Source organism: Ptychodera flava, chromosome 18 (assembly GCF_041260155.1).
Source record: "Ptychodera flava strain L36383 chromosome 18, AS_Pfla_20210202, whole genome shotgun sequence".
In the NCBI taxonomy this organism is placed as follows: Eukaryota; Metazoa; Hemichordata; class Enteropneusta; family Ptychoderidae; genus Ptychodera; species Ptychodera flava.
Window position 1 is genome coordinate 4238670 of NC_091945.1, and position 26682 is coordinate 4265351.

Below are 26682 nucleotides of genomic sequence, written 5' to 3' on the forward strand. Positions count from 1 at the left end.
AATCCGTATTTGCACTCACAGCTATACAAATCATTCACTTGGAAGGAGCCTGGTCTCCCAAATAATGGTGATTCTGTCTTTAGTTTCTTCGGAAGATGTTTATTAAGCCTCGGTGCCAGATTCAATTGAAAACAGAATCACCGAAGATGATAGCCCTGAAATTTTGCCAAGTTTAAATCGATGGCGTTTGTTATTCCTAACATGGCACACCGTAAATTGTCGTCACATGATGTTAACTTATGGTCTTATTGTATGAAAATCAGAACATATATCAGAATATATGTATAAGTATGTATGTATGTATGTATGTATGTATGTATGTAGTATGTATGTATGTATGTATGTATGTATGTATGTATGTATGTATGTATGTATGTATGTATGTATGTATGTATGTATGTATGTATGTATGTATGTATGTATGTATGTATGTATGTATGTATGTATGTATGTATGTATGTATGTATGTATGTAGTATGTATGTATGTATGTATGTATATATATATTATATATATATATATATATATATATTATATTATATATATATATAAATCAAGGAAGATTAAGGACAAGCTCCTTTAGTAGGGAACTCTGTCGGCATCATAATGATACTTTAATTCATGTTTTGAATTTAACCGAGTGAGTAAACTGTACAAACAAGATATAAACTGTCGTGAGGAAGTGTTGGACTTTATTTATTTTCATATTGTTTTTTCAAGTCAATGACTCCTGCGATCTCCCACGATAGCAGCATTCAACAGCCTAGTCTTCTCTGTGGTTTCTTTGTGACTGTAAAGAGGATATGAACTTCCGTACCGAAACGCCTACACATAGAAATATTTGATAATACTTCGCTGTCCTGCACTCTGCATGACACCATTTTAACTGTACATGTATATGTACTGTGAAAAAAAGAATCACAATATTTAAGTAAGGTTTTATTGATTTTACGTTGTTATTAACACGATTGAAACTAATTTGGGATAATTGGATTTTCATATTATTTTAATTTCTCAAAAGTTTTAGGTGCAATATAGTTGAATGTTGCAATTATACAAATTACTCATAAAAACAAGTGCGTAATGTATGAAGAAAAGCATTACATTTGTAGATTATATCGGCATTACTTCACTATCCAATTATCCCAAATTAGTTCCAATCGTGTTTATTTTGTTTGGTGGGCCCATTTCTGTTTGTTTTGCTTGTTTGTATTTTCAGTGGAACAAGCCTAGCACCGAAGGTTTTATACTAGAGAGGCAGGTGACTTCAAATTAACGGGATCTTCAAATCAAAGTTCACAGTGTCAACTCTATAAAGATAAAATATTTTTGCACAAAGACAAAAATAAAAATTCTCTGCAACTTTGTACGCTGTAGAACTGCTAGGAATCAAAAGATGTAGAGCGACAGACAAGCTGTTACTGGCTTCAAATTATGGTTATTTACACTTCTATTGCATATTAAAGATTTTGATAAATGACTGTGATATCGCATTTCATTTATGCGTTCACCCACCGGAACAAATAGAATCATACTAAAAAATCGTGCAATGATCCTATTTTTATATTTTCGAATACGCTCAACGTGAATAGCACGAATTCTCAGAAATGTTGTCTTTCTTTCTCGAAGCGCTGTCGTATTGCCAGGAAGTGAAACCTTTACATGGGTCATACTAGGTCAGCTTTGTTAACTATAAGGCAAAACGGTGCGCAAAGAGGTCACTATTCGTTGAGGTCATACTAGTTCAGCTTTGTTAACTATAAGGCGAGACGGTGCGCAAAGTGGTAACCATTCGTTGTGCTGGCGAAAATCGCTGAATAGAAACACCTTTCATTAAATAAACTCAGCTTCGTGACGAAGAATTCAAAGATGGTCTTTGCTCGCTTCATTGTACCTCACATTGTTTTCGCTTTCTTCCTGAGTTTTGGACCGTGTGTGATTTCTGATCAGTGCAGCCGTTCAGAAAGGTAGGCACTTCTGTCTTATTCAGCCAAGGGCCATGATATGTAACACGGCTCATCTTTGGAGTTGACAGTCTAGTCTTCTGTTGAAAGGGGATACGTTAATATCAATTGAACTTAGATCCAAGCCCTCAGGCACTAGCTTAAGAAATTAAAAATTTACTTATTTCGGGGCCATGGATAATTAAAACACGCGCACGGTGAACACAATCTCTGTGTTCAGGGGAAGGAGGTTTGGCTGTATTTTGATTACTGTGCTCAAAAATTGCACCACATGTTTTTATATCTCAACATCTTGCTACACGTTTTTATGTATCGCGGTATACTGTTGGGCGTGAACATGGGAACCGGCCCTGTACGGGCATTCTTTTGACATACATGTAGGGTATGGCGCGTAATGCATGCCAAAATTAACATCCGTTTTCTTACACCACTGACCGAATTTTTCCACTAGTCATCCACATTCGGCTTGCCGATTTCTGAACCCACTCACTGAATTATTCAAGTGGTTAGCGATTTCTGAACCCACTTACTGCATCCTTCACGTGGTCAGCGATTTCTGAACCCACTCACTTACATTCAAGTGGTTAGCGATTTCTGAACCCACTCGCTGAATTCTTCATGTGGTCAGCGATTTCTGAACCCACTCACTGAATTCTTCATGTGGTCAGCGTTTTCTGAACCCACTCACTGAATCCTTCAACTGGTTAGCGATTTCTGAACCAACTCACTTACATTCAAGTGGTTAGCGATTTCTGAACCCACTCGCTGAATCCTTTAACTAGTTAGCGATTTCTGAACCCACTGACCGAATCCTTCAAGTGGTCAGCGATTGCTGAACCAACTCACCGAATCCTTTAACTACTTGCCTACATTCCGCTAGGCACCCCAGCAGACTTGATATTTTTCTACCATAATCCGGTCACTCAAAAAGAGACCCGTCAAATTCACTCACGGATTCTGAAGGTGGCTGACCATTACGCTAGGGGGTCTTTATCAAAGCTTGTAAGATGTGACCCGGAAATGAATCTTTACTGAGTAAGTAGCCTAATAGATACTGAATCGCATGGTTCGCATGCCCAGCCCGCCTCACAAAACGTGTACAATTAACAGTAAAAGGGGTGAAAAATGACTTATTGTCCGGACCAGAAGTCAGGCTTTCTTGACACACAAGACGAAACGTAATGACACCACCGTCAATCTACGCAAGCACAGTCCCTCTATGGATAGAGGGACTGTGACGCAAGTTTTGTTTTACTGTGGCGTCCATAGAAACCTATGCTCTTCGAAAAGGTCTGGTCAATCGAAACTGGAGACTCAGCCAAAGACGCGCAAAAGTTCGGCGAAATACTGGAAAGATATAAATATGTAAGTGTTTACAGATTGTTCCGACTATAATGAGCCGTGCAAACAAACGTCTTGAACAGCTAAACTAACGATGGAGGCAGTCGATTGTAAGCTTCATGCCTGGCTTCATGCAAGGCATTGCACGTGACCGACGGTACGGAGATCAAGTTTGCTGAATGAATTGAGAGAGAAAAAGATATATAAATAAAAATTCAATATTTCACCATCGTAATCATTGAATTAGTCGTTTCTTCCATTATGGAGTAGGCCTATTATGAAAATTTCGTTGAAAATAAATGACGGGACTGCTTCTGCTCCGTCTACTCAAACGAAGTTTGGTGTACGGCCGGGCTACGCTGTATGTACAGGATAGGCAATACATGTACAGCCCATCAACTTCGCATATCGTTGCCGTAATTGAAAATGCTCAGAAAGGAACAAATTATATCTTGAATACAGTATAAAAGTCTTACTAAGTAATTTAAAAGTACGTAACGGGCATCTAATCCTCATAAGGACTACCGTAGTACAATTACGGGCTAGATGCAAGCACAACATTAATGGCGCTCCAGGCATGGTAGAAGTTCGAACACCCGGCCGGCCTCACTGCAAAGTCGACCCCGTGCAAGCCCGGCCCAACAGCAAACTAACCTCTTGGTGTGATTCTGTTGTTTACTTATTTTTTAAAGAATTCATGACACATATATCTGCACAATTTGCTTAGGCTGTAGTCTAGAGACGTTCGGAGTGAGCTATGGCGTACCGCTAAGCATGGACGTAGCCTAGTATTCGGTCCATGCGTAAGCCAGGCCCCAAATAACGTTCTGGCTATCGACACGATGATCGTGTTGGTAAGCAAGAAAAAGCACCTTATCGACACAATCATGATAACTTGCGATTAAATGCAAATTGTACACTTATGTCACCATTTTGCTGTATCAAGTGGTCTCAAATATATGGCTTTCGTGTTGAAAGAGTTTCCTCGTGTGACTAAAAGTGTGTTCTCCATAATTAGCCTTAGACCCACCTGTTCAATTGACAATTGAATTGCTGACATCCCTTGCTAAAATCCTATCGCTGTTTCATAATAAACAACCAATGAAATCGTGTTCGCGATCTCAATTTTGCACGTTTTCGAGACTCAAACTGCCCCCCTAAAATGAATTCGAGAACATATTGTTATGTAGGTCATTTCCCCCACACTCATCATGACCTGAGTTCAATTAGTCTAGAACATTCCCAAGGTCACTGCCCTTAATGACCTCACAACCTTGAATTCAATTAGTCATGTTTGGAATGTTCTGGAAAGTTGATTAGTTGTGTAAGGGAGATAATTTTAGAACAGTAATTAGCATGTCAATAAAAGTTCTAGATTGTTCTTACATGCCTTTATAAAAGGGACGTGCACAGCTTCCAGTCAGACTTTTGGATCGTGTCTCTTGTGTGTTACTAAACTCCAGCAGTAGTCATTCTCAAGACTTTTCAAGACCTTCACTGTCAACGCTGGATTTATACTGTGGTCTTTGTGCAGCTTCAAGCCTGCAAGCCAAAGGACTGTTCATTCATTCCAACTGACTGTTACAACTCTGAGACTGGAGCTTTGCCGTCCCAGCTGAGATAAGTAGTCTGTACACTTTTAAAGCTTGTACTCTGTCCCTAACTTAGCAATTAGTTTTGTTTTCGTAATAAATTTTGTTTAAACGGAAACTGCTGAGTTCACCCTTTTGTTCGTTTTCTCTGCACGTAACAAATTGGGGGCTCGTCCGGGATACGAATATTTTGAGCCGTTTGACAACATTTTGCCTGCCTTTTTTTAAAAACTACAGTATTCTGTGAACTCAGCGAAATTTAATCATGGCGGAATTTAAACCAGAGGAAATGGATGACCTTGATCAGGACACATTTGATTCCCTCAGAAAAGACGACCTCATTGCACTGGCCAATTTCCTTAAAGTAGAAGTCAAAAGATCTATGCGCAAGAGGGAAATACAGTACCGTATTGCCAAACATCTAGTTGATTTAGGCCAATTTGAGGAATCCACCCTGAAAGATTATGAGCCCGAGTCTACCTCTGAACTCAGAAAATTAGAATTAGAATTGCAGACAAATTTGGAGATCAAGAAACTAGAATTACAAATGGAAAAAGAGAGACAGGCATTAGAAAAAGAAAAAATACAAATGCAATTAGAAATGGAAGAAAGACAGAGAGAGAAAGATAGGCAGGAAAGATTAGAAATGAAACGTTTGGAGCTTGGACAGTCAGGAAAATTCTTCCCTTCAGACAAGTTTGACATCACTAAGCATTTCAGGTTAGTTCCCCCTTTCCAAGAAAAGGATGTTGATAAATATTTCCTTCATTTTGAGAAAATTGCTCAGAGTCTGAACTGGCCTAAGGAGTCCTGGTCTATGCTTTTGCAGAGTGCTTTGGTGGGTAAAGCCAGAGAAATTTACATTCAGTTGTCAGTAGAGCAGGCTTCAAATTATGATTCTGTGAAGGAATTAATTCTCAGGGCTATGAGTTGGTGCCTGAAGCTTACCGTCAGAAATTTAGGGATTGTGAGAAGGTGAAGGATCAAACTTATGTTAATTTGCTCGAACAAAAGAACAACTGTTTGATCGTTGGTGCTCTTCTGAAAAGGTCAGTCAGAATTATGACAAATTACGACAGCTTGTTTTGATTGAGGAATTTAAAAGGTGCATCCGGAGTGACATCAAAACATTTATCAATGAACAAAAGGCTGATACATTGGAGGTTGCTGCACGTTTGGCCGATGATTATTCATTGACCCACAAATCTTCCTTTCTCAGCAAACCATCCCAGTCCTTTTCATACAGAAACAATGCAGGTAAATTTAACTCCTCCTTTTCATCCAAGAATTTTTCAAAGGACAGTAGAAATCAAATGACAACAGTTCACAGAGTTCAAGTAACACTCCCACATCATCAGATCCCAAGTCTCAATCTCCTTCTGACAAACAGTTTGGTACACTTTCTTGTAATTATTGTAAGAAAGACGGCCATTTAATGTCAGAGTGTTTCAAATTGAAAAGAAACGTGAAGGTCAAAGTGGTCAAAGTGGATCTAAGCCAACCGGCTTTATTTCTTCATCAACTCAATTAGAGTCTAATAATGTGTGCAACACATTTTCTGAGGTTAAATCCCTCTTATCCCCAATTAATGAGGTCAAGGTCAATTCTTCTCAAGATAGCATTATGGGTATTTTCGAACCATTTATTCATGATGGTTTTATATCACTTTCTAGTGATTTTTCTTCCGCTACCCCTGTCAAAATTTAAGAGATACCGGGGCTTCCCAGTCTCTTTTGTTGGCAGATACCCTGCCGTTTTCTGAAAAGTCATTTTCAGGTTCTAAAGTTCTTATTAAGGGGGTAGATTGTAATGACTACATTCCTGTTCCTCTCCATAATGTCTATTTGTCTTCGGACTTTGTTTCTGGACCTGTGACTTTAGGTATTAGGCCTTTTTTGCCTTTTGAAGGGATTCACCTTCTTCTGGAAACGACCTTGCTGGGGACAAGGTCATTACTAATCCACTTGTGACTGATAATCCTAGTTTAGATCAAGATCCAGAGCCAATTGAACAAGAGATACCCGATTTATTTCCTTCATGTGCCATTACTCGAGCCATGTCAAAGAAAACTTCCGAGAATCAAAATACTCTCAAAAATAATGTCACAGATGTTGACTTAAATGACACCTTTCTCAGTCAGGTGTTTGACACGGATCATTCCGTTATCCCTCGTGGATTTGAAACTTCCAGTAAAACTTCTGCTGACCAAAGTCAGACATTTTCTAGATCAAATCTCATTGCAGAACAACACAAAGACCCAGATATTTTGTCTTTGTTTGACAGGGTAGATGATGAAGGTAAAACTTCAGATAGCTCTGTTTCCTATTATACAAAGTCTGGTATTCTAATGCGTAAATGGAGACCTCCAGATGTTTTGGTTGATGACGATTGGGCTATAAAACATCAAATTGTGGTTCCAAAGCCCTACCGTGCTGAAATATTGCGCCTGGCCCATGAAACCGCCCTGGGCTGGTCACTTAGGAGTCAGGAAAACTTATCATAAAATTCTCAGTCACTTTTATTGGCTTAATCTCAGGCAGGATGTAGCACATTTCTGTAAAACTTGTCACACATGTCAAATGGTAGGAAAGCCAAATCAGACTATTCCAAAGGCCCCTTTACAGCCAATTCCTGCATTTCAAGAACCATTTAGTAGGATACTAATAGACTGTGTTGGGCCCCTACCAAAAACAAGATCAGGAAATGAGTACATGTTGACAATTATGTGTACATCAACCCGGTTCCCAGAAGCCATACCACTGAGAAATATAAAGACAAAGACTATAGTGAGAGCTTTAGTCAAATTTTCACTTTATTTGGCCTCCCTAAATGTGTCCAGTCCGATCAAGGCTCCAACTTTATGTCTGGTATTTTTCAACAAGTAATGGATCAGCTAGGCATTAAACAGTATAGGTCATCCGCCTATCATCCAGAAAGTCAGGGTGCTCTTGAGCGATTTCATCAAACTTTGAAAAACATGATTAGGACCTACTGTTTTGACACAGAGAAGCAGTGGGATGAAGGAATTCATTTTCTGCTCTTTGCTGTTAGAGAGTCAATTCAAGAGTCTCTTGGTTTTAGCCCATTTGAGCTTGTATTTGGACACACAGTCCGTGGCCCACTTAAGCTCGTTAAAGAGAAATTCCTATCAGACGATGATGATTGTCTGAATATTTTGCAATATGTCTCAGATTTTCGTACAAAGCTCTCTAAAGCATGTGAATTAGCCAGAGAAAATCTTGAGTCATCTCAGCAGTCAATGAAAACCAAATATGATAAAAACACCTCAAAACGGAAGTTTGAACCAGGTCAAAAAGTTCTTGTTCTACTTCCAATTCCTGGCAAACCACTCCATGCTCGTTACTTTGGGCCATACCTAATTGATAAGAAATTGAGTGATTTAAATTACATCATAATAACACCTGACAGGCGAAAACAAAAACAGCTATGTCACATAAATATGCTTAAGCCATATTTGGATAGGGATAATCCTACTATAACTCAGCCTGTCAGTGCAGTCAGTTCAAACCATTATGAGATAGTGTACTGAAACTGACTTGAGTGAAAATACTCTAAACTCAAAGCTGGGCTCGGTCAAGCTTCAAAACTCAGAAATCCTGGAGAAGCTGGAGTCTACAAAGTTGGCACACCTCCAGCCAGAACAACAACAACAGGTGAAAGAACTGCTCCACGAATATAAACACCTATTTCAAGATGTTCCAACGAGGACAAACGTCATCTATCACGACGTTGATGTTGGGGACAGTAAGCCTGTAAAACAACATCCATACAGACTGAATCCAACAAAGCAAAATATCTCCAGGAAGAAGTCAAATACCTGCTGGACAATGACTTTATTGAACCCAGTAAAAGTAACTGGAGTTCGCCGTGCATACTTGTTCCCAAATCAGACCACAGTTATCGTATGTGCACGGACTTTAGGAAGGTCAACACTTTAACAAAGACAGACACTTTCCCAATCCCGAGGATTGATGACTGCATCGACCGAGTGGGAAAAGCCAAGTATGTGACAAATTTGACCTACTGAAGGGATTTTGGCAAGTCCCTCTGACGGATCGTGCTCGTGAAATATCCGCCTTTGTTACACCAGACGGATTGTTCCAGTACAAGGTGATGCCATTCGGAATGAAGAACTCTCCGGCAACGTTCCAACGGATGATCAACGACGTCATATCCGGGCTAGATGGGTGTGCAGCCTACGTTGACGACGTCGTCCTGTATAGTGACACCTGGGAGGAACACATCAAGCTCATGCGGAAGTTCTTTGAGAGACTGAGTAAAGCAATGTTGACTGTCAACCTTGCAAAATCTGAGTTTGGTTGGGCGAGGGTGACTTACCTCGGACATACTGTAGGACAGGGTGAGGTAAAACCTGTTGATGCCAAAATCAGTGCCATTTCAAGTTTTCCCATACCAAACTGCAAACGACAACTGATGCGCTTTCTCGGTATGGCTGGTTACTACAGAAAATTCTGTCCAAATTTCTCCACAATTACTGAGCCTTTGACTAACTTACTTAAAAAGAAAGTAAAGTTTGTTTGGTCAGAGCAATGCCAACAGGCATTTGATACACTTAAAGCCATACTGCAAGGTGCCCCAGTGTTGTCTGCACCAGATTTCACTTTGCCATTCAAATTAGCTGTAGATGCTAGTGATACGGCTGCTGGTGCTGTTTTATTGCAAGAGGATAGTCATGGTGTAGATCATCCTGTTTGCTATTTTCACGCAAATTTAACAAATCCCAGAGAAACTACTCTACAATTGAAAAAGAGTGTTTATCTTTGATATTAGCTTTACAGCATTTTGAAGTTTATGTTACTTCTTCAATCAGCCAATAGTGGTTTATATTGATCACAACCCTCTTGTATTTCTACAGAAATTTAAAGGCAAAAATCAGAGATTGCTAAGATGGAGTTTAATGTTACAGGAGTTTAATCTTGACATTAGACATATCAAAGGCAGAGACAATTTAATTGCAGACTGTCTCTCTCGTATTTAGAGTTTATTGTTGTTCACTTTCAAGAAATTTTACTTTAGAGTAAAACAAATTTGAGTACTTAAATCCTTTTCAAGATTACATTTGTAAAAGAAAGATTTTTCTTTGAAAAATTTTCTTTTTTTGAAGAGGGGTGTGTTATGTAGGTCATTTCCCCCACACTCATCATGACCTGAGTTCAATTAGTCTAGAACATTCCCAAGGTCACTGCCCTTAATGACCTCACAACCTTGAATTCAATTAGTCATGTTTGGAATGTTCTGGAAAGTTGATTAGTTGTGTAAGGGAGATAATTTTAGAACAGTAATTAGCATGTCAATAAAAGTTCTAGATTGTTCTTACATGCCTTTATAAAAGGGACGTGCACAGCTTCCAGTCAGACTTTTGGGATCGTGTCTCTTGTGTGTTACTAAACTCCAGCAGTAGTCATTCTCAGACTTTTCAAGACCTTCACTGTCAACGCTGGATTTATACTGTGGTCTTTGTGCAGCTTCAAGCCTGCAAGCCAAAGGACTGTTCATTCATCCGACTGACTGTTACAACTCTGAGACTGGAGCTTTGCCGTCCCAGCTGAGATAAGTAGTCTGTACACTTTTAAAGCTTGTACTCTGTCCCTAACTTAGCAATTAGTTTTGTTTTCGTAATAAATTTTGTTTAAACGGAAACTGCTGAGTTCACCCTTTTGTTCGTTTTCTCTGCACGTAACAATATACAAACAAAATTGCAGCTTCAACATACAACAACACGAGGTGTGCGGATGATGCTCCCCCCCCCCCCAGCAAGTGTGTTCGAATCCCACTCCGGATGAACATTTTTTTTCTTTTTCTCTTTCATTCTTTCCGTTATTTTGTAATTTTTCTCTTCTCTCACCCTCTTTTTTCCGATTTTTTCTCTTTTCTCGTTACTGTCATTGCATTTTGACAATGTCCGCTGATCTTTGATGAAGATTCAGAACTTTAAATTTACAAAGTATCATGCCTTTAGCTATAAGGAAGACAAGTGCGCGGATACACATTAAAGTAAATTTGCTTGCCCGACGAGGCATTAACATTACTGTTTTTTGCTGTGTTTGATGATCGTAAAAAAGGTTCATGATCGTGTCATAAGATCGTGTTATAAGATTTTCCCGCTTATTTCACGATCATCGTGCAAATAGGCGGAAAATGCTTCTTTTACACACGATCATCGTGTCAATAAGTAAAAAAGGACACACTTATTGACACGATGATCGTGTTGATAGGTAAGAAAAACCAAGTAATTGACACGATCATCGCGTCGGTAAGCATTTGTTATAGTCGTATTCGTCGGTCTGGGGAGCGTACTCACTGCTGAGAGGTACTTCGAGATCTTTGACAGAGTAGAGACGACTCACAGAGTTGTTGGATATCAATGATGGTGGTTTATTACTGAAGTGTAAAGTTTACACATCAGATGCCCAGCTATCTCCGACTGACGATAGTGGGTGATTATCCCTTTTTTAAAAAGAAATTGTAGTATCCTAATTGGATTAAATTAGTTAAGCCTCCAATCGCTAATCGACTAGTATTTCTTGATTGTTTCAATTAAAGAAATACATTACTAAACTTTCTCTGATAGGACATTGATCATATAAATTTTACATAATCTGCATAAGTGACATCATCGTTATACAACATTTCCCTTATGTAATCGTCCCAGGGTCCTGTCTGGTATTGATGATACGAATTCACTTTACTGCCTTGACAATAGATGTCACTAGTACAAGTTTCTACCTGTATCCTTGACACTTAGGTATCAATGACGCGAATACATTGAATGTCCCTGACAACGGAGTTTTAACCAAGATGAAGGAAAATTCGTAATGATCATTAACCCTTACAACAGACTTGGAAAGTTCAGCCGTCTCGTTCATTGACCCTTGTACAGATTCCGAAATTACAAAAACAATATCAAAAGCCAGAGAAAATTTTAGTCTGTAACACATTTTTTGCTTATAGACACGATGATCGTGTCGATAGGTGCTACCCCCAAACAATGCCCGGGACAATCATACACACAGCTCTATGAGAAAGTCGTTCACATAAACCTAGATGAAGTGATCAAAACAAAACTTGTAAACATCTCTTGTTCTGGAAATTTATTATCAATGGTTCTGACCTACGGATTTTACACTTCGGCGTTGTTTTATGCGTTTGGCCCTTTGACCGGCTACTAGTCCTGTCAGTCTGTACAAGAGCAGCGGGGCCGGGCCGAGATTGGCGTGGGGCCTGCAGCAAGGTAAAGTTGATAGCGTCCATTGCAGTGTGCCCGCCTGTTCGCCTTTCATGTTGGGAGGAAATTTACCGCTGTATTCAGAATGTCTTTTTACAGGTATAAAAGCTAAAAAAATGATGCATCAAAAGCCATCGCGCGCAAGAGTCTGTAGCTTCATTGTTGCTTTTAAATTTCGCAGAGAAATTAGCCGTGCATATATTAGTCCTGGTCGTTTTGACTCAAGTGTACACATCTGTTTAGGGAGCCGTCATTATTTACGGCATGGGGGTCGGAGGAATTACATTAGAGACTCCTAAATTTTGAGTCATACCCGGCCAACCATGATGAAGAAATTTAACACAGAAATTTAGGCTAACCTGAGCCCGTGTAACACAATGTAGATATAAAAGCTCACCTAATAACCAGTCTCTGACAATATAGTATTGTTTAATTTGGATGGGTAGCATGTCATTATGGTATGGTTAGATGTCAAAATGGTTGTTGAACTGAAGTCAATTAAATATACATTTCTGTGATAATACAAAGGATGAATTTACAACATTTCAATAATCCTGTGCACTAATAATGATATCTGTTGAGAACATCTCTCCATGACCCAGCCTCTCCTTCCACCTCTGGTCACAACTGAAAACTACTGTGTGACTTCATCATCACCACTGTCGATCACTTCATATCGTTGTCATTGAGTACATGAACAACGATATCATTCTCATCATCACTATCTTCTGTTTCATAATAAGTGTTGCTGGTAGTGGCAGCTACTTGCAGTTTTTGCCCGGTTTCATGTAGTTCATATTTATTCTTCTGTAAAATATTTATTTGCTTTTTATTTAACATATATCAGAGTAATATATATATATATATATATATATATATATATATATATATATATATATATATATATATATATATATATATATATATATATATCTTTCCCCATGAATCGCTTAATCAGATAATATCAATTAATTGATACGTTATTGCTTGTTTTGATGCGGTATTGGTTGACTTTTCTACGTTATCAATTGATTTAATCCGTTCTTGGTTCATTGATACGTTATCGGTTAGGAAAATTACTACGTTATCGGTAAATTTTTACTACGTTATCGGTTAGAAAAATTTACTACGTTATCGGTTTGTTACTACGTTATCGGTAATCGGTAGGTTATCGGTTACTAAGTTATCGGTAATTCTTTACTACGTTTTCGGGTTTGATACGTTATCGGTTAGTTACTACGTTATCGATTGTAAGATCGGGTCGTAAATAATGACGGTTTCCCTACTTTCTGCCAAAGGCCATCGCGTTCACTTGCATTCGATAGGCTGTCATGCATTGCCAAAATATGTTGCTTCAATTTCGCAATCACCTTGCCGCTAATGCGGCAATCAGCTGAATTTTATTACTTTAAGTTACTTAATTTTGATAGTTATTTGCCTACAGAAGTGAGCCAAGTGCATATAGTGTCGTCTTGATTTTCATCGGTAGCCGGGAGTTCCTGTGTGACCTTGTGCAGGGTGCGCATCCGGCTCTGCCAACTTCAGTTTGAATAATCCGTATATAACGCACACATTGTACCAGAATAGAATGTCAGCCTCCTCTCCCAAAGTTCTGTATCCTCTGAAACACAGTAACAGTACGTTTTTGAACAGAGGAGAACAAAATAAAATCATTCGCAGGTAATTCAGCCAGCGACCGTGGACGTTTGCCCGGGCAGGGCGCGGCATGGCCCCAGGAATTTTTTGGGACTGTTGGCTGATGAGAGCCTCTTATTATACGACATTGAACTATTCTAAGGTCTTAAAATACGTTAAGAACATTTTTCTTTTATCGTTTCCTAGGAACGTTCCTTGTCTACGATATTCAATTACCATATTGTCGTTTTTCTGAAACCGTACGATGACGAGAGCTGTACTTCCATGCGAGCGATCACTCGTGCCAGGCATGCTGCAAGACGTATACATGTGCGTTGTCAACAAACCCGCGCGGCAATCCAACTCGATCGGGCAGTATTTAGCGTTTGTATGTCAGTACAGAAGCACAAATTTGGCTTATTTCTTCACTGAACAACATTTCAAGATGGATGAAAGGGAATAACATGTAATTTCGAACAAAAAAAGATAAAAGTTAAAAAATAATGGGGCTTTAAAAGGCCAGGAAGAAAAAATAAAATAAAAATAATCCACTGACGGAGTGTGTTAGTTGATGTAAACGCACTTGTTGTCGACGTAAAACTCAGGACCCCTTAGCATTCTAGTAAAATTGACACCACAATTTTTGTGACGACATTTGACGTAGGCATGACGCTGTGTGACGTAGGGGTCTTGTTTCGTGTCATAAGTCGAAACTAATGAAGTTGAGCTTAGGGAGTTCAGTACTTGAAGAATTCAGTGACTTGGTTCAGAAATCGCTGACCACCTTGAAGGATTCAGTGAGTTGGTTCAGAAATCGCTGACCACATGAAGAATTCAGCGAGTGGGTTCAGAAATCGCTAACCACTTGGAGGATTCAGTGAGTGGGTTAAGAAATCGCTGACTAGTTGAAGGATTCAGTGAGTGGGTTCAGAAATCGGTTCAGATATCAATTTGAATGCGGAGACATAAGCTTATGTGAGAGAAAAACATTTGATTGCGACGCAGACTTTGAATGCGGAGACATATGTGAGAGAAAAAACAATTGAATGCGACGCAGACTTTGAATGCGGAGACATATGTGAGAGAAAAACATTTGATTGCGACGCAGACTTTGAATGCGGAGACATAAGCTTATGTGAGAGAAAAACATTTGATTGCGACGCAGACTTTGAATGCGGAGACATATGTGAGAGAAAAACAATTGAATGCGACGCAGACTTTGAATGCGGAGACATACGTGAGAGAAAACATTTGATTGCGACGCAGACTTTGAATGCGGAGACATAAGCTTATGTGAGAGAAAAACATTTGATTGCGACGCAGACTTTGAATGCGGAGACATATGTGAGAGAAAAACAATTGAATGCGACGCAGACTTTGAATGCGGAGACATATGTGAGAGAAAAACAATTGAATGCGACGCAGACTTGAATGCGGAGAACAGGTAGTTTTGGGCCACCGTACCATGGATAATTAAAGCATGCACACGGTAAACGCAACTAAATGCGTTTTGCTTCAACCCCCCCCCCCCTTCCTAAACGAAAGTTTGGAAGTGCGAAAATCAAACTCAACCCAGCCTCATTCTGCATTAGCTTACCTACATTCGTGATTACGACGCTATGAAATCACGCCTACGCTCCCACCACTACACCCACCACTATGCCCTACATAAAAAATCAATCTTTGTCCAGCGCCAACTCATATTCAAAGTCATATTCAAATGCGTTTTACGAATTATTTCCCTTTTAGTCATTACCAAAAATGTTAAATTGCAATAATGATTTTAATGTCCTTAAAAAGCAATTTTCAGTTTAATACGATGTCTGCAGTTATGTTCAGAATGTTCTATTCCATTCATAAAGCTTCGTTGAAAAGATTGAGAGAACTAGATCAGAAGTATACAGAACCACATGTGGATGGTTTTGGGAGGCCATTCATGCTATAAAACCAGGTAAGAGATGGTAAACGTTTTAGATTTCGTCACTTTGTCATGCTGTCCTGTTAATGTCATTTCTAACAATCTTACTGGGCGTACTGACATGAATTTCTTAATTTTGGCGAACCGGGTGATTGCGATTGTATTATTATAACTCCAACCGCGATTTTTTTTGTGTATATCCGTACACTGAACATACAGGTACGGTGCTCGACCAAATGTTTTGAGGTAACCGCTAGTCGTAGTAGGTACCCATGCAACGATGGAAATTCGTCTTATAGGATTATGGTTGCGGCCAGTTTTTAAAATACACTCCTAAAATGATATCGTGAACTGAAATTGTAAGATTCAACTAAAGTCATTTTCGTGTTTTCCTAAACGCAAATACATTCTCAAAACTATGTTTTTCTTCCAGGAAAGTTCAATATTATGAATATATAATTTTTCTTCCAGGAAAGTTCAATATTATGATATATAAAAAAATATAGTCTTGCGTACAGAGAATTTCACGATTGTGATGGTGAGTTATGAAAATATTTTGTTATTCTTGCCATGTTCTATGTACTAAGCCTCATGAGTATTTTGAATATCATGCAATTCATTATTGTTCTACTACATGTATCATCAGCCATCTGGGTTTGTTTATGATTACGTTAGACCTGTCTACGCAGATCATTCTACTCTGTGCAGATCGGAGCTTTTAAATTTTAAGCCTCCAAAAAGACATCTTGTACTTGCTTTGCATCTCTACGTTACCGTTTACGACACTTGAGGAAAAGCATGATGTCGACGGTCAAGTGCAAGAGAGGCGTTTGGTCCAAATTGAGTTTTTGATATACTTTTGTTCAGAAATGCGAAATGTATCTTTTATGAAAATGTAGAGTAAAATAGTCAATATAACCCATGTTGCCATAGGGACGTAACTTCGATTACGGCCCTTTGCAAGGGAGGGCGTAACTCCGTACTAATTCCTGTTTTTTTTGCACGGAAAAAATGTAAAAACATCAAAATGTAAACAAATCTTGTAATGAGGATGCTATTCATAAATATTTCATCAAAAACAGAAAATCGACCTGTGCATAAAGGAAGTAACATATGATGAGTTACTCCCTATAAAGGGCGTAACTCATGATGAGGTACTTCCTTTTTTGCTCAAAATGCTAGTGCAAGACAGGCGTTACTCCACATTTTTTTCAATTTACATTAAAAAGATTTCATAATTATAACATTCATCTATGACATTTTATATATCTATGACATTGCCCTTTTACCAATAAAACCATTAACTACAAACAAATTGAATTTTAGAGTTAGAGGCTTTTAAAATCGTTTTTCTCCTCTCTGTTGAAAAAGTGAGTTACGTCCCTCTTACACTGGACCATCGATGTGACGTCACATCATATTTCCACTGCTATGGTGTATGTATCGGTGTATCAACGATAGCATTCTACTTCTTTCTGTTGTTTACCAGATCGAGTGTAAGATATTTAGTATTCAGGTTGTTGTCATTGCACATGTTGTTAAAGAGAGAGCGTAAAACCAAATGAAACATGGAGGATAATGATACTAGTTCTTCGGGAATAGATAGCGAGATGAGTTGGGATACAGAAAACAGAGTAGCGGCGCAAACTCTTCAAAGATGACACCGTATATTTCTTACACAAGGATATTACATACTGTCAGGGGTTGTCCTCTTACTTCGGTATGTGTAAACATAACTCGTACCATAAACAGGTGACATTTACATACAATTAAACTGTAAACTCGTCATATCATCATCTGTACATGAGGATACATGATCAAACCCTCTCACATTGCTACGCCAATATCATTATCAATTTATTGTTTTGTTTTTATGATTTCTTGACTTATTGGTCGCTAGGCGAAATGTAATAAGTGTAACTATTACGCATTTACAGTGAAATTGACGTAAAAGTGAATGACCCCTGTGAAAGTTACAATATAGGTACCAGGTAAGGTATACGTGCTTGTACACGGATTTAAACTCTAAAATGAGAACGACTGCTCCATTTCAATGGATCTTTGGTTCATTCTTGTCGACATTGACCTTGAAAATACTGTTAGATTATATGCCCAGATTCCTTTTCATTTAACATCTGTTTGTTGGTATTTGTCCTGGGTCAATTTTTAAACATGTTTCGCCATGTGTATCCATGATAAGATATGACAGAAATTGTAAACAAAGAAAAAAAAATGAACAGGTACTAAACCCGACCAAAAAACGAACAAACACGAGATTTGGGTATCCCTATTAGGATGGCAAGTAAGCAGCAATTACAATAAATGATACGAAAATGTAGTTTATTCAAGAGGTCATTTTTTTGTCCTTGCCAGGATGTCAAGAATGGTACTTCTGTCAGCGATGCGTCGGCTGTCGAAAGTGTCAATGCAACAATACAAACTCGATATCCTGTAACAGTACAGACGGAAGCTGTACGTGCAAAGATGGTTGGCATGGTGATCAATGTGAAGACAGTAAGTTCTACAGTGCTAAGAAAATCAACACAACTTGAGTCATGGGAATATGGAAATTTTTAACGTTGACAATATGAAAATCTTTCATGAATCGCTATGATTTGTACTATGAGATGTAATATGAGCCCAACCCCAGTCATGCATGTATTCCAGTTGAAGAGAGAGGCTCCCAGAATTTCAGATAAATCTTTCAAAATTTTGCTTCAAAATATGTGCTTTCTTAATTTCTCAATTTGAATGAGGAAATCATTAAAGAAATCATGCTTGATTACGGAGACTGTAGTAAATTTACACACCTCCAAACATTATTTGTATAACTTTCATACAGAACAGTTTAAAGGAAATAGGAAAATATTTGGGAAAAACTAGAATCTTCTGATTATAATGTTGCCCAATTTACATTTTAAATACTTATTACTCTCTCGGTCAAGATCTGTCAGCAAGGGAAGAGTTTAGGAGAACAATTAGGCCTACATTAGCGAGATCTTTATAGCCATTTATACACAATTTTGACACTTTCTTCTGATATTTGTCAGTAATTTTATTAGATTTTAAGGAAGAAAATATTATGTTTCACATTCATGTCAAATTAAAGTGAGTAAAGGTTACAAGGAACGTAATGCTGTAAACGGGTCAAAGAAAATAGAGAAAAAGTCAGTATTCTGTATTGCCAGCAGTATCTATAAACTCTTGGCAGTGAAAATAGATCGAAGACAGTTTACTCGAGGTACATATGATTCGGACTTCGATTGGAATATTTTCAAGCGGAATGCTGTTTGAAAGTACCGTTGTTAGAATGTCAAATATTGTACTTATGTCTGATAGTCCGTCTTTTCAATGAGTGTTGACCTGGTCCTCATATTTTACACTGCATCGCAATATTCTGTGCACTTGAAAGTTTCATTACTATCGATTTCAGGGTGCGAACGCGGAAAGTACGGGGACCAATGCCAGTTTGAATGCGCTTGCCAAATGAACAATACAGTGTCATGTGACCATCTTGACGGAAACTGTCTGTGTAAATCTGGATGGACTGGAAAAACGTGCAATGAAAGTAAGAATCGCATATAAGAGAATAAGAATATAATGAAATATATCATACCAGTATATTGATGGCGCAAATGCAGCGATCTGATTGGTCGAGAGGCGAAAAGAACCGTGGTATATTGGCGATATACCACGGCTGGCACACGCGCGAGCTCTCAGCTTGAGCAAAAATCCATTTTTTGACGTTCCAAGCCAGAATTTCAATATACTGTTATGATATAATAGCAATAAATCACACCCAGCGACGGTATACCACTCGATTTTGACCAGTTCACTTCATATATGCACTCGCTATCGCTCGTGCATATATGTCGTGAACTGGTCAAAATCTCGTGGAATACCGTCGCTGGGTGTGCTTTATTGCTTAAATATGCAAAGCATGTGTCCAAAAGCTTAGTTTTGCTACCGTGTGCTATATTTCAGCAAAGTAAAAACTAGCAAAGCCTCTGAGTAATTTTTTAACACCTGAAACATACCTTTCCAGACAAACTCAGAACAACAATCAGAAAAATATCTACAAACATACGCACTCCATCGTCATGAGTTCCAGGCTTTTCAGAAATACTCTTCACAGTATTTTGCTATCTAATCCAAACAGTCATGATATGGAACGAAAAATAAGACAAGTATCACAAAACTGGTAATATTGCACCTTTTTTCGCTTTAGAGGTCAAAGAACCCTGCCTTCCTGGACGATACGGTGAAAATTGTGAAGAAATGTGCGAGTGTATGACAAACACAACAAGGCGTTGTGATCAATTCAATGGTACTTGTTACTGTGACATTGGATGGACTGGAACAGACTGCAGTGAACCAATAGTTGGTAAGTACACGTCTGGGAATGTTCTTATCGCAAATATCAGACGGAAAGCATATTCTACTGTGACTTGTCCATGGAGGAACCAAACAATTGTAACAGAATAATGGTTCAATGTAAGTTTCGAAACGTGATACATCATTATGTTCCTCCTGACATTTCAACTGTATGCATTTCTTCACAGATGGTTTCGAACAAACTGGCGACTCTACCAATTCCGTTGCTATTGCTGTTGTCGTTATCGTCCTAGTGGGCGTTATAGCTGTGATAGTATTCGTTGTGCTGTTCATCATTCTCAGGAGAAGAAAGGCGTAAGTTTTTCAAACACTGTACTTCTTGTATTGAAACTCGATTAAATTCAACCATCTTTAGTTTAGTCACTGGTGAGTCACCGTGCATACAACCCGCATGTTGTTGACAACGCGATTTGGGAATATTTTTGACAAAGCTTTGGTGAAATCATGTTTCACTGAGTTTCGATCGCAAGGCTCTGAGGCGAGCAAAGTGAAGTTGAAGAATTGTTTGGAATCACCGTTTACAATTGTGTGAGTTCGCTTGTGACAGCAAATTGCGTAAATTCAGCAAAAAATACTTCCGCAATGTAATGGTTCTCAGCATAGGATTGTTTGTTTGGCTGAAGTGTTGTTCTTAACTTGCAGTCCATAAGATGAACATTCTGGACCAATGTGATACATATTTGAACAGATTTAGCATCCTGTGTCAAAAAATCATTGTTGAAATTCACTGACTATAAAATTTTTGCCCGCCTCTTCCATGTACCTTGCCAGGATAATTAGTAGATTTAAAATATTTCTGGTCTGACGGACATGAAGTGTGGTGAATGATCTTCATCAAACTTGTTTCAGGAAACAAACACTTGCTAAAATTACAATGACTGGCAGGGCTCGAGGATGAAATCTAAAGTAAAGAACGGCTTTTCTTTCGACGGGTGTAGAAACTGCCCTTGCGACGTCATTTTATTGGTTAAATATTAAGTTATTAATCCCGATGTGGGTAGATCTGTTGACGGCAAACATGACTTGAAAAAATATAAATAGAAACGAGAAGTTGCATCTGAATAAGACACAAGTACGTAATACCAGGAATGACAAATTTTGATTTATATATGTAGATCGTTTGGTTTTCTCTATAGGAACGGAAAACAAATTTTTTGGAGATTTTGCCGAGGTAGAAGACATAGTAATTCTGACGGAGGTAAGCTGTTCATATCCATCGTTTTATCAATGACGTTGCTCACTTTCTGTGCCAATAGTTGATAGCTTCGTTTCAATATGATATCATTCTAATGGTAAAATAAAAACACTTAATATTTCACAGGATAGATATAAAAGAGGCATAATCGTTATGTTCTACTTATTTACATGTATCCTTAACACGGTTTACTAAACAGCAGTGACTCAGCATTATTTTGATCATCGAAGTGTACTTTGGCAAATAGAATTGCTCTGTCTTTTCCCTTCAAATGTAAATACATGAATCAGTATTTCCCCATTTCAAAACAGGAGCTGCAGATGTAGACGACACGATTCAGTACGCAAACATCGTTAGTTCTACGTCTGAAGAAGAAACATCGAATCAAACTGGCTCTAAACTTGCCGTTTATGCAGTCGTAGATAAGAAGAAACACGGGAAGAAAACTGAAGCCTTAGACAAAGAAATGCACGATGATCTCACCGCTACTGAAAGTGGCAAGGGCAGACTTGACAACAAGAGTGAGACAGAGGGCGCTGCCGACGTTTCTAACTCTCCACAGGCACTGGATCTGACCTACAATGAAGTAGATCGTACAGGCAAACTTTATCGGCCAAACACTGCTGGCTCAGATGTAGGCTACGACAGCCTAAAACCCGATGTCTCAGAAGGAATAGCAGACTACACTTCATGTCCTCGTGAACAGCTTGACGATGATAACAGATACGATGGCCTCGACCGTACTGGGAAAGCCTATCGTCCAGAGCGTGTAACGATGACGACGGACTCGGAGTATGACAGACTGACGGCGGAGGACAGTGTCAATCCCGGCACTACAGATGAGTATTCCATCGCTGCAGAACCTGGGATGGTAGATGAGTACAGCAGCATTGATCGCACTGGGAAAGATTACAGATCAGACACAGAAACCAACTATGACAAACTTAGAATGAATTAGAAATTCGTTGAAATGTTTCAGACGTCATCAATTACTTCAGCTTTAATTAATACCCGCCACGCTCGTATAACACAGTTGATATCAATTTCTGTAGATATATCGTAATTGTCAATGAGTGTTTCAATCAGTAATTTAGTTTTATTTCGTGACACTTCAAGTTGTACAACTTGAGGACATCAACTGTAAAAGATAGACGTGAAACGGTATTTGCAACACCGAATATTGTGACTGCGCACGCGTATTGATCATACACTGGAATTTGCTGTACTCACTGTGAGAGAGTAATGGCAAATCAATATTGCTACATAGGTCTCGTCTCAAAGCGTTGACAGACCTCAAGAAAACAAAATTTGTACGGAAAAGGGTTTAATTGTTTACTGGCAACCCACATATGACAAAGATGATGAGAGAAGACCATAGATAAAGCCACCGCAAAGCATGCAATGATCTTCGTACAACTAATATGAAACCCAAGAATTAACATCATAGATTTCTTTTCGCTTATTCTAACCTTGTTACAAGGCGATAAGCAATGTGTTCTAAATTGTTTGACTGATCCCATCTACTTTTAAATTCTTGCAAAAAATGGAATAAATACGTAGCTTAGTGAACGCCAACAAAATATAAACAGAATAACTACGAAGGAAAATATAGCTCTATGTAGTAGGATGGTTGTTTTGAGCCAAGAATGCAGTGAAATTGCTGTTTCACACATAAGTAGCACTTTGTGGGAATCACGCGTATCGAGTTACACATAGAACTGTACAAAGATCACACGGATAAAATGTTTTAGTTAGAACGATGTCTGTGATAGATGGTAGCAGTTGTCGAAGAAAAAATAACTTCACCAATTTGAACCATTTTGTGAGAAACATGAAAGTATGTAACCATAACATATAAATAAATGTCAGGCATTAGTATTAAGATACTCAGGATATTCAAAACGGAATCAATAGGAAGAACATAACGATAATATTTTTTCAGCATTTCTCATTACAATGATTAGATTTACATACAATAATGTAGACGAACATCACTTGAATAAAACCTACGTACATAACTTCAAGTCTCTATGGAGGACATGTCACTTTATTATTGTTAGAATTTACGAGTCTCAGTGGTACTTAGAGATAAAACTATGCGTCGTTGACAAATTGATTGCCTGGTACAGGAGAGATACTCAGACTTGCAGGTAAACACTGAAGGAAAATTCATGATAGTAAACAAACAAACAAAGCGACAGACAGACAGGCTAGCTGGGCAGACAGAGTCTCCGCTTGTTACTATAGTAACAAGTAAGATGTTTAGAGGAACGATTTATTTAATTAGGCTTGGAAAATTATAACCAAAATTGACGAAGAAACGTTTAACGTTTTCAACCGCGCCAACAGCGCCATCTAGGATACAGGTTGTATGCTATGTTGTAACTGCCACGGTTGCAAGCGAAGCATCTCGCGGCTTCGCCATCACACTGGCAGAGGGCGTACTTGCATCTTGCATTACGATCGTTACCATATGACGAAACACTCTGAAAGGGGGCGGGGGACCAATTTGTTTCAATCCCCTAAAGCATGCCAAAAAAGCAGTATTAGGTCTGTAAACACAAAGTCTGACGCGCATGTCGTGCATTGCAAGTGTTGTCACACGAGTTGAACGATACAATGGAGAACGTTTGGATCTTTGTTGTTTTATCAACAAACATCAGTGCTTTGACAGCAATGATATTATACTATTCCCTGTTATCTCGGACACCACGTCTTCCTGTTAGTAGACTTGCAGGCTACTCAGCTGAATGAGGCACAGTGGTCTGCATATGCAACGGTCGTCCATCAGAGCAGTATTTCATAAATTATTTACCGCATCCGGTACAGCCAGATCTTTTTGTAGGATAGGTAATATTACTGTAAGGTACATGTACACCAACCGGAGTTCTTCTTGGCTTTGGTGTAAGACTTGTCATGGGATTTGCAACATCTGTCTCATGAGTCAAAAGATTGAAACACAGAACATTAGTTACATTGTCATTGTATGTAATACATGTATGTATGTATGTATGTATGTATGTATGTATGTATGTATGTATGTATGTATGTATGTATGTATGTATGTATGTATGTATGAATATGTCTTGGAATTTTAGGAGCTAGGCTTGTTGACATAGATCGCTATCTATGATTTATTTCCATATTACGAACTCTCTGTATCGTACAGAATAGAATCCCAATATCCTACTTCAACTTGGCGTAAAATACCCGGAAAATAGCTTTGATTTTAGTCACACTATCAGCAATGTTATACAACATGTACTCCCAATATGTAGGTGTGGAAGTGTGTGAACATAAATTTTAATATAACCGTTACGTCGATTTATATATAAATTATGTTTAATGTGATAATTTGCTTCTTGCTATGAGAGCTGACAACTATACAGCTAACCATTTTTCAGTCAGCTGAGAATATGATATGGGAAATGAAAGAAGACAAACTTAACACTGTCGAGTGACAGTACCTACGACCTATTAATACAACTTCTGATCTGCACTCTTGATGAGCAAAAGATCCGTATTAAGCAATTGCAAATACTATGAAATTTATCGAATCGGACTACTGACGTCAATGGCTTGTCAGTCATATTCCACTGTGTAGTCAAGAGTGGAAAGTCCTGAGGTTATTTGTTGGGTACTTTTGCTGGACCAAGGCCTGTTGTTAAGGTAACACGTGCCTCGACACAAGTAAACAAAACCCCAAAAACGCATACAACCAAAAAAAGGTTTCTACATTTTTGTAAACCTATCTTAAAGAAACTTGAAAGCGTTTTCTGTAACAAGTAAAAAGTAGGTGTTATAGTGTAAAGTGCTGACTTTGAGTAACAAATGACCTAAAAATTTACCGATACTTGAAAATCAAAATGGCCGTCATGGAGAACCATTACATTTTCGATTCTCGCTCTTGAAAACAAGACTGTAAAAACTGCCTTTCATTTTCAGGCTCCAAAACGAGTCAACACAAGCAGACGAGCGATGTAATGAAAATATGAGAGTCTGAATGTATTTTCCCGAGGCGCCTTGCGCCGTAAAGTATATTAGCTATCACTCGAGCGTTTCGTTTTTGTTGATCTTTGTACCACATCGTCATGGGCTAGGCGTGTGCCATGTTTTTACCTGAAAGGTATAATTTTAAATTTATTTTGGCCTTCAAATAAAGTTGGTGAGTTACAATAGAAAACCGATGTGAGCTTCAGGTTGCAAAATGGACGACTCGGTCGGCAATAAACACGCAATCGCTGAGCGTCTTGCTATAGTCGCGTTGTCAGATTCGATGGGCGGGGGTGGGGGGGTTAGCGACGCCGGCTTTTCAATGGTTTTTCTGGAGAAGAACAGTCTGTCGCCGAGGCAAGTCTATCCATAGACACAGAAATTCGCCACAAGTGCATTTCAACCTCTGCTCAGGTACAGGGTGCCTTTTCCCCATGTTGTTAACGGTTTCATTAATTATGCTTCGTTCTTGCATTGGGAATTTTAGTGGCCAGGGTGTTTGTGTTTGGATATTTCGATCTCTCATCATAAATTTAATGGTATTTGCCGGAAAGTGGCATTCCGTGTTATGACAAGTATTTTTTCCGAGAGCACATGACACAAAAATCATAATTTTGCACTTCTAATGCAGTTCTGCAAACTATTTCTCTTAAGTGGCATAGAAGATAAATTGTAAGAATGGAGAAACATGAGAAACATAATGTTGACAAATATTTCGCTAAAACCCGTTCTTTCGTTAAAATTTGAAAGGCACTTGTTTAATCGTAAACAAACGTTGTAGAAACGTCCACAGTGCGCGGTGAAAATGTGCGTAAAATTGGCTTTGGCATTGAACTCCCCGCGCCCTCATTTGCATGCGTTGCCAGATTCCAATTCTCTTAGTTTCAGCAACAGGTGTATTCTAATGTTGGCATGCTGAAATTATAGTGGAGGCATCATGGGCCAGTGGCTATACCGGCAGCCAGTGGGGTAAACCTTGCTTTGTGGTCTTAAGTTTTTTTCTTGGTGGATTTCGTTTGCCAAGACCACCACAAAAAGAAGTATAACTACTGGCCCTCTGTTAGCATGGAGCAATTTGAGAAAATTAGCATAATCAAAATGGCTGCCAGCTTATTGCACTTTGTATGAGAAAGAAGACTCAAATGGCTTTATACATACTGTAACTTTGTTTTTCTCGTTCAATCACCAAGCAGGTGCTAACGGCAAACTGGAACATAAATGTTGGCATATATTATTTGAATGACATGCTAATTTGCATAATTTCAAGATGGCGGCCAGCTGTAAACAATTCTTTGTTAAGCGTAACTCTACATTATTATCATTTACTGTACTTTGTGCAGTTATTTTAACACAGTAGCTTTTACATCACGTTTTAATAGTTGC

At 38.6% G+C, this 26682-nt stretch overlaps 1 protein-coding gene across 2 annotated transcripts; it reads left to right on the forward strand.

The window, feature by feature from the left end:
• Positions 1-1725: 1725 nt before the first annotated feature.
• Positions 1726-23324, forward strand: LOC139116699 (uncharacterized). 2 transcript variants are annotated; one of them, XM_070679292.1, is made up of 9 exons: positions 1726-1966; positions 15661-15749; positions 16188-16254; positions 18090-18230; positions 19150-19284; positions 19945-20100; positions 20279-20405; positions 21248-21309; positions 21618-23324. In XM_070679292.1, the coding sequence occupies exons 5-9, from the start codon at positions 19203-19205 to the stop codon at positions 22262-22264; spliced, it is 1074 nt and encodes a 357-aa protein (XP_070535393.1). In that variant the 5' UTR covers positions 1726-1966; positions 15661-15749; positions 16188-16254; positions 18090-18230; positions 19150-19202; the 3' UTR covers positions 22265-23324. The 2 variants fall into 2 exon arrangements, with proteins under 2 accessions (XP_070535393.1, XP_070535394.1); XM_070679293.1 differs by having other exon boundaries at positions 1736-2354; positions 15243-15749.
• The last annotated feature ends 3358 nt before the right edge of the window (positions 23325-26682 follow it).